The sequence below is a fragment of the Triticum aestivum genome, unplaced genomic scaffold (assembly GCF_018294505.1).
Source record: "Triticum aestivum cultivar Chinese Spring unplaced genomic scaffold, IWGSC CS RefSeq v2.1 scaffold180631, whole genome shotgun sequence".
Lineage (NCBI taxonomy): Eukaryota > Viridiplantae > Streptophyta > Magnoliopsida > Poales > Poaceae > Triticum > Triticum aestivum.
In genome coordinates, this window is record NW_025227614.1 from 1 (window position 1) to 8,729 (window position 8,729).

General features: G+C 43.2%; 1 protein-coding gene across 1 annotated transcript; it reads right to left on the reverse strand.

The window, feature by feature from the left end:
• Nucleotides 1-399: 399 nt before the first annotated feature.
• LOC123172783 (E3 ubiquitin-protein ligase mind-bomb-like) lies at nucleotides 400-2,951 on the reverse strand (the record flags this gene model as incomplete). Its single annotated transcript, XM_044589698.1, has 3 exons — nucleotides 2,319-2,951; nucleotides 1,161-1,268; nucleotides 400-918 (listed from the first exon to the last, which is right to left on the reverse strand). Coding segments are annotated over exons 1-3 (1,260 nt in total), but the record flags the coding sequence as incomplete, so codon positions are not given.
• Nucleotides 2,952-8,729: the final 5,778 nt, after the last annotated feature.

Here is an 8,729-nt window from a genome sequence, read left to right on the forward strand (position 1 = left end):
TCATCCGGACGAGACAAAATGCAGTTGCAGACAAATACATCAATCGTTGTTTACACTGGTACAAACACATTAACTGTTGAAAAAAAAATGTCTAATTCTCCAACTGGTAGTGCGAGAACAGCCACTGTTACAAGAGATAATAATGCTCCATATATGTAATATAGGCGTATTTGACCCTCTTCAAGCAAATGGTGTCGGTGGTTGTGCCAGTGGTACCACTTTGCCACCGGCGTGACTCCCCAGGGCAAACGAACAGGCCACAGAAATAGGTAACCCGAATAATACTGCTGCAAATGGCCATGCCCAGACTATCCCGTACCATATCCCCTTTCTCTTACAGAGTGCTGTCAACAGAAAAATAGAGTTGATTGCTGTTTCCCAACAGTTACACACCACTACGAGAATAAAGCTGAGTAAAACTGCACATGCAGACATAGGAGCAACTGGAGCTAACATGATAACTGCAGCAATTGCAAAGGCAATCATCATGCTGAACACTGAAATCACTATGAAGGGGATGGACCTTCGAAATAGCACTTTCCGGATCCCAAGGGGTAGTGTGGGATCTCCAGAAAACATGAGAAAAAATGTAGCTGTGATTGAGAAAGCAAAAGCAAGTGTGTTGGCCATGAAGAATGTATCAAAATCAAGCGTTCCAGCAAGAATTGGTGACCCTGCATGATTGTGATCCTCATCTCTGTAACCTCCAGGCATGGTGAACATTGCACCAAACGTCACGGTTGCAATTAGGACGGAGCAAATACATCGACTTTGTGTCCCCTCTTTCATTTGATTCAAGAAATGTATTTCATCCTGTGTTGCTTGGTCAGTATCATATTCATTCAAGAAACCCTGGTGATAAATACCCCTTTTAGCACCGATATAGTTGAGTACCCTGAGTATTTCTGCTTCATTTTCCTACAAAAGTAGAATAAATAAATATTAAACCATGCAAATCTTAATTACTCTTGTTCACCTCCAACGCCGTGTTCTAAAATCAAAATGTTCATATATATTACCCCATTGATATATAGCATTCCTTTAGGAGCATTTTGACGTGCTATATCTGCTGGAGTCTCCCCTTTCTCATTCATCAAATTCAAGTGTACTTGTCTATTCCCTAACAGAGAACCAAACATTCTCACACTTCTTTTTCTTACAGCTATGTGGAGTGCAGTATTCCCATCTTTGTCTTGTATATTCAAAATCCATGACAGCCATATCTTTCGACAGGCATAGTCGACAATCCCTCTTTTCCTTCTGTCAACAGCAACATGAAGAAATGTCCTTCCCCTAGCATCAAGCAAGCCAGCGCAATTGGGTGACTTCATAAGAAAATCAGTGATGATCGATGTTGCACCAACGGATGCAGCCACGTGTGTTGGAAATGAGCCATTGCGGTCTTGTTGATACAGTGCATCTGGGTTGACTTTCAATAATTCTAAACAAATAGGTTGGCTGTCTTTTTTCATTTGACATCGAATAGCTACAATGGCAAATTGAAGAGGTGTACTTCCGTTTGCGTCCCTTTGTTGTGTAAGGTCATTGTTCCATTCTAACAACATCTTGGTAAGATCTGAGTGGCAACTTTCCGTTAAACCAATTAATAATAGACTTAGAGAGCAAAAAAGCACTATGAAAGGATGCTAAAGGAAATGTGTACATGCATCAGTATAAGAAGTCAAGGTGATGTGCACTAGATTTTTACCCACGGTGGTTAGTGGAGTGTTATGGTTCATGATGTTGACTTGTTTGGTCTACTAACTTTGTCTATTGTTGATCAAAGAGTTGCAAACTGGATGAAATGAAACAGAGTCTCGTCATATACCTCTTCTCCTAGTTTTGTATGGTATCAGAACCGATTCAGTATGGGTGAAATAAAGTAGTTTCTCTGTTGCATACAATACATATTCTGGGTCGAATAACATTATAGAATATCTAAATTTTACATATCATGTTTTTTCCTTTTATTGCGATAGGAGTTCACCTAAATTTCATTAAGGAAATCATATTATAAGGGTTACGTCCCCAAAAAAGATGACCGGTCTTCAGGTCTAACTAAATATCCTTCTTAGATGTCTCATTAAGGTAAATTTGGAACCTGACAACACACCAACCGCCTGGATGCAAATGGTAAAATGGTGATGAGGCAAATGTATGCTAAATAGTATCCCTTTGTATCGAAATATAATACATTTTTTACACTCTCACAGTCTGAAAAAAACGTCTTCTATTTTGATACAGAGGTAGTACTACATATATCTAAGAGATCTCTATATCTAATAATGGTAGGTGAAATTCGGTTTAAAGTCAGTACCTTGGCTCCGCTGAACAGCAACATGCAACACATTTCGTCCATTTGGTCCAGAATATGAAAGAACCCCACCGCTCAACTCGTAGAGTGTTTTTGCAATGATTTTATTTTCCCGTATGATGGCGAGGTACATCGGCGAAGTACCTTCTTCAGGAAGAGTGGCCAACTCTGGATCATGGGTCATGAGCAAGTTGACCATACCATTGCTCCCAAAGCGGACGGCCTCGTGCAAGGCTGTCTCTTTGAGCTTGTTTTGTGTCTCCAACAGCCCTTTACCATTGTTAATGCCCTGACCATTGGCAAGATCAATGAAACGAGACATCATTGGGATATTCCCCATCCGTGCAGCACAATGCAAGGGCGTATCTCCCTCATTGTTTTGCACGAAGAGGAGGCTGTGTGCCTTGCTAAAGACGAGATTGGCTTTGTTCAGCAAGTCCTCGGAGTCACCATGGCTAGCGGCGACCACATGGAGAAGAGTGTTACCTCCAACGGTAACCGCGTACAGATCAGGTGGCTGCATGGCCGAGCTTCCCATGGTGTAGGCGGCTGGTTTCCCGTCGAGGAATGATTCCAGATCGTGGAAAGAGCCAGAGCAGGCCAGTGCTAACAGCCCGGCGTTCATCTTGGGCTCCATGGTGGTCGCCGATGGAGGAGCAGTATTTGTCCCAACCGGTGAGCTCGGAGCTGCCAGACCGGTGCTCGACGCCATTGATCACCAACACGAAAGAGGTGGAAATGAGAATGAGAGAGGATCAACTGGGGCTGGTCTGTACGGCAAATGTATGGATGTAGAACGGACGAGACAGGAGAGGAAGCAAGGGATGTAGAGGGGTGGGTGAGCTGAGCAGGAGACGACAGCGGCGACTTGGGGTCAAGTCCGTGTCATCACCAATAAAATAGCCCTTCTCTTCTCCCTCCTACTTTTTAGACATACAGCTAACCGTCTGTCTCTAATTTTTATTCGATAAAGGGCTGTCTCTAATAAGATAATCCTTCTCCTCTCCTCCTTTAAAAAAACGATCCTCCTTTAAAAACCGTTCACATAACTTTAGCACCGTCGCATGCTTTGAGTTGCAGATTTAGATCTACAACTGCCAAGATCAAGGGGAACAATGTTACAAGGAATCTCGGGAGCTCAAACACCTTGCGGTACTAGGACTTGGAGTTGGTATATACCTCTGCTACCTCCATTCTGGATATAGGGCACGCATGTACATTTTCCAAGTTTTAACTTTTACGATATCTGACATATACAATGTCAATTTGTAAATTATAATAAATCTAATGATGTTGATCTTGTATTTTATGTATTGGTATTTTTATAGGCTTATTAAATGTTATAAACATTGACTTAGGACAAACTAATATGCCTTTTTTTTGACCAAGCACAGCTAGCCCACTCCAAAAATGCTCCCATTTCTTAACGTGGATTGCAGCCTCTTATTTTCTCCCCTAACCCTAGGCGGCTAGGGCATACTCTACCCTTCAGGCTTCATTGACGAGCCTGCGGATTCCCCTCCGCTCCACTTACCGATGTCGGGGAGGGAATTCCAATGCCTCCGCTCCGGTTAGTAGTTTAGGTTAGGATTTTTAGTCCTCGTAGACGAGCTTGGGCGGCTGGCGGCGCTTCTTCTTCGAATTTGTTTTTCGGGCTACGATTCTCCTCAAGTTCGTCCGTCTAGACATATTTGATGGAGCTCCGGCGTAGATTCATGGCGTCTCCTTGGGTCGGCGAGGTTATAGTTTCTCGTCATGTGACGAGATTTGGTGTCATGTGTTTCCGTACTATGCAAGGGTTCGACGGCGATAACTACAGCTCCAGAGCGCCGGTCCTTAGGGGCATGCGCATGAATACTTCTCGGCTGTCATCCATAAGGCCAGGCCGTCTTAGGGAGCTGAGCGGCGTGTCTGCGTCTTATTCTAGCGGCACTAGTGGTTGTTCGATGGTCTCAAAATCTCAATGTAATTTTTATTATATTTGAGATCTTTGTACTTCTGGTGAACTTTTATATTAGATCTATTCGTTTCAATATTTACAATATTGGTTCGTAAGATATGATAAGCTTAATGATATTGATTTACAGAAAAGCCAGACGACAGACTTACTCTGAAGGTTCGTGATACTTACAGGGGTAGTTAGTTAAACGGCTCGTCCCCTTAAACAGAGGATGCGCAATTAAACCACATCGCCCTAACTAGACCAGTTTTGTTCCAGGTGCGCAATTCCACTTATATTAGCTACTCACCGGAGGCTAGGTTGCATCGGTTCTTGAAAAATCCTAGTATTCCTTTCTTTTCACAAACTAATATGCCCCATAATTTGAAACTCAGGGGAGTAGCTTATGGGTGATATTCGAGGCAAGTTTGGTTTTTTACATTTTTCATTTTTTCTATGCATGTGGAGTACTATAGCTCCTTTTGGGTGCTATTCGACGCGCATTCCTACTTTGTCATATCTCTTTAGTTTTTCTCGGTTGTCCAGCATGGTAGCTCTGTAGATAACGTTCGAAGAAGGTTCCAATTTAACTTATTTATTGTTTTCTTTGGGCTTGTACAGGAGACGACCGAGGTGGCTTGGGGTCAACGCCGTGTCATCACCAATAAAATAGCCCCTCTTTCTGCTAGTACTTTACATAAACCTTTCCCGGCACCATCGCATACTTTAGACATAGTATACAACTAACCGGCTGTCTCTAATAAGTTAATCCTTCTCCCTCCTCGTTTTTTTGCGGGGCCATCTCCCACCTCTTTTAAAAACCGTTCACATAACATTAGCACAGTCGCATGCTTTCAGTTACAGATTTAGATCTACAATTGACAAGGTTTCTTGTTAGAAGGAAATAAACTGACAAGGAATCTCGGGACTTCGAACACCTTGCGGTACTAGGGCTTGAGTTTGTATATACCGCTGCTACCTCTATTCTGGATATAGGGCACGCATGAATATTTTCCAAGTTTTAACTTTTACGATATCTAATATCTACAATGTCAATTTGTAATTTATAACAAATCTAATGATATTGTTTTTGTGTTTTATATAGTGATATTTTTATAGGCCTATTAAAATGTTATAAATTTTGACTTAGGACAAACTAATATGCCTTTTTTTGACGAAAAATAGCTACCCCATTCCAAATATGCTCCATTTTCATAACGTGGATTTCAGCCTCTTATTTCCTCCCATAATCCTAGGCGGCTAGGGCAAACTCTCCCCTCCTGGCTGCATCGACGAGCCTGCAGATTCCCCTCCGCTCCGGCTGCCTGTGTCGAGGAGGGGAATCCCGATGCCTCCGCTCCAGTTGTTAGTTTAAGTCAGGATTTTTAGTCCTTGCCGACGCTTGGGAGGATGGCGGCACTTCTTCTTCGAATTTTTCTTTCGAGCTCCGATTGTCCTCGAGTTCGTCCGTCTGGACGTAGTTGACAAAGCTCTGGCATAGATTCTTGTCATCTCCCTTGGTCGGTGAGGTTAGAGTTTCTCGTCATGTGACGAGATTTGGTGTCATGGGCGCCAGAACTATGCAAGTGTTCAACGGCGATAACTGCAGCTCTAGGGCGCTGATCCTTAGGTGCAGGTGCACGAAGACTTCTCGGCTGTCATCCATAAGGTCTGGCTGGCTTTGGGAGCGGAGCAGCGCGTCTGTGTCTTGTTCTAGCGGCACTAATGGTTGTTCGATGGTTTCGGAATCTCAATGTAATTTTTATTATATTTAAGATCTTTGTACTTCTGGTGATCCTTTTAGATCGGGTCATTTCCATGATAAGCCAAAAAAAATCTCGATAAAAGGCGCTTTTATTAACTCAGAATGTAGCATCAAGTGGACAACATGATAAGCCTAATGAGACTGATTCCATTTCATTAAGAGAAAAGCTAGACGAGACTTACTGTGAAGGTTAGTGATATTTACAGGGCCCTGCAAAAAATGATATTTACAGGGGTAGTTAGTTAAGCGGCTCATCCCCTTAATCAGAGAGTAACCACATCGCCCCTACTAGACCAGCTTTGTTCCAGGTGTGCAATTCCACTGATATCAGCTAGCTAGGACCGCCGAGGCAGGGTTGCGTCGGTTCTTGAAAATTCTAGCATTCGTTTCTTGCCATAAACTAATACCACATAATTTGAAACTCAGTGGAGTAGCTTATGGGTAAGATTCCAGGCAAGTTTCCTTTTTAACATTTTTTATTTTTAAACATGCTTCTTGGGTGCTATTCGACGCGCATTCCTATTTTAAGATCTCTCTTTAGTTTTTCTGGACTTTCCACTACGTATATGGTTGGTAGCTCTTTGGATGACATTCCAAGCAAGTTCCCAGTTTAACATCCTTATTGTTTTCTTTGGGCATGTCCAGAACTATATATACTCCCTTGAGTGACATTCGATGCAAGTTGGTACTTACACTGTTTTTTTTCATGGACCTGTCAAGTAGCTCATTCGATGGCATTCGATGCAAGTTCCTAATTTAGCATTTCTATTGTTTTTCTGGGCCTCTCTAGTACTATAGCTCCTTGGATGCCATTCGATGCAAGTTCCCAATTTAACATATCCTATATACATAAGAAGTTCATCCCCACTACCATATTTATCTCAACATGCAAGCTGTCCACATCAGCAACCATGCCATCTAAGCAAAAACTGATTTCATTTGCAGCCACATCATCAATAATCCCTACAGATGGCGCCCACACAATTCCATCACCATATCACGGAAGCGACCGGACGTTTCCATAGGATTAAATGTTTCCTACGCAGCCATCCTGGTCACTTAACCAATCCACCGTTTCCTTAGGATTTACTACTTGATGCGTTGCAGTACTGGTCACCGAAGAAATCCATCGTTTCCTATTCCTAACGAACGACACAGCCCTTTTATAACTGGCGGCACTTCACGGCGCATCGTCTCTCACTTCTCGACGGATCACATCTTCCCAGTTGTCGTTGTGGGCACCGAGCTCCGGCGCGAGCAACCTCGATGCCAAGATGGGGTTGGATGTTGTGCCCTCGCACCGTGCCTGGACAAACCGTCGCATGCCCATAGTGCATCGCTGGATCCCGCATGGGCTTCGCTCGGCACGACAGACCACCAACGTCGCGGTGCCACCAAGAATCTTGCCCCCGCTCGCCATACGGCCCTCAGTACCTCTTCCTTTTCCTCCAGTCTGGAGCACGGCGAGCCGTTCAGCAAGGTGTGCGGTGGCAGAGGAAGAAGAGGGCCTATTTGCAACTGGGATCTGCTCGCATGTAGGCACCAAACTACTTTCCTTACTCTTGTCTTTTATGATTTCTCAACATTGCTAGCGCCACCTTAAGCCCGTGAGATTTTGTTGCAGTGTGCGAACTGAACTCCTCCCTATCCGCATCAATGTGTTCCGTGTGCATGTTAGATGGGTAAGCCATGACTCTTTTCCTAATTCTTTTTCCATTATCGAATCTAAAGGTCAATAATGCTATTGATATATATTGCACTTGATCTTGAATTAGTAACCAATTAAACATCACATATTAGGATTGAATGGTCTGTTTTGCTCCATTTTATACATATATATATGTGAATTGGGTGTTGTTCAGAAAAGTTTGGATCTGTACTTCTAGCAACAGTAAGCGCTCCACTGGCCGATCTCTTCATATCTGTTATTTGTCGATCTCCCAATGGTTTGTTAATTAAAGAGGGGAGAATGGATGAAGAAGAAGATTAATTAAGTTCAGCAAGGCATCCAAGACTACTCCCTTGACGGTCAGAATCATTGCCACATGAAAATACTTCTATTGGTTTGCAGGAATTAGTCTGTTCTTTTCATGAATATTCTGTAGAGACAATTCTACTATGCTATCTGCCCTTGCTTCAAAATAAAATCAGCCGCTTAAGTGTGTACAAATAATACATCTTCTATGATTATTGGTTAGGTGCTTGCATGTGATCATCTTTTTTAACTACATGGGTAATTTGGATCTCAATATTTATCTATGTATAACTTCTCATTGTTCTGTTTCATAGCTCTCTTCGTATGTTAGTTGTGAAAAGATGAAATTCAAACGGGCTTTACCAGCAACTATGAACTGGTCGATGCTACATGTCGGAGCTTATTTTCAAACATACACTAGTAGAAAAAGGGTCAAACGTGCAGCACATTAGTGCCGGTTTGTATTAGAGCCGGCACTAATGTATACATTAGTGCCGGTTCCAACGGCTAGCTGGGCCGCTCTCATTAGTACCGGTTCGTGGCTAACCTTTAGCACCGGTTCGTGCCACGAACCGGTACTAATGAAGGTGGTGGCAGGATGTTGTCAGTCTGGGCCCCCTCCAGCACCTTTAGTACCGGTTCGTGCCACGAACCGGTACTATAGGTCGACGTACATAAACCCTTCGTCCACCCGAGCCACTCTGTTCTTCCCCTTTCCCCTCACTTCTCCTCTGTT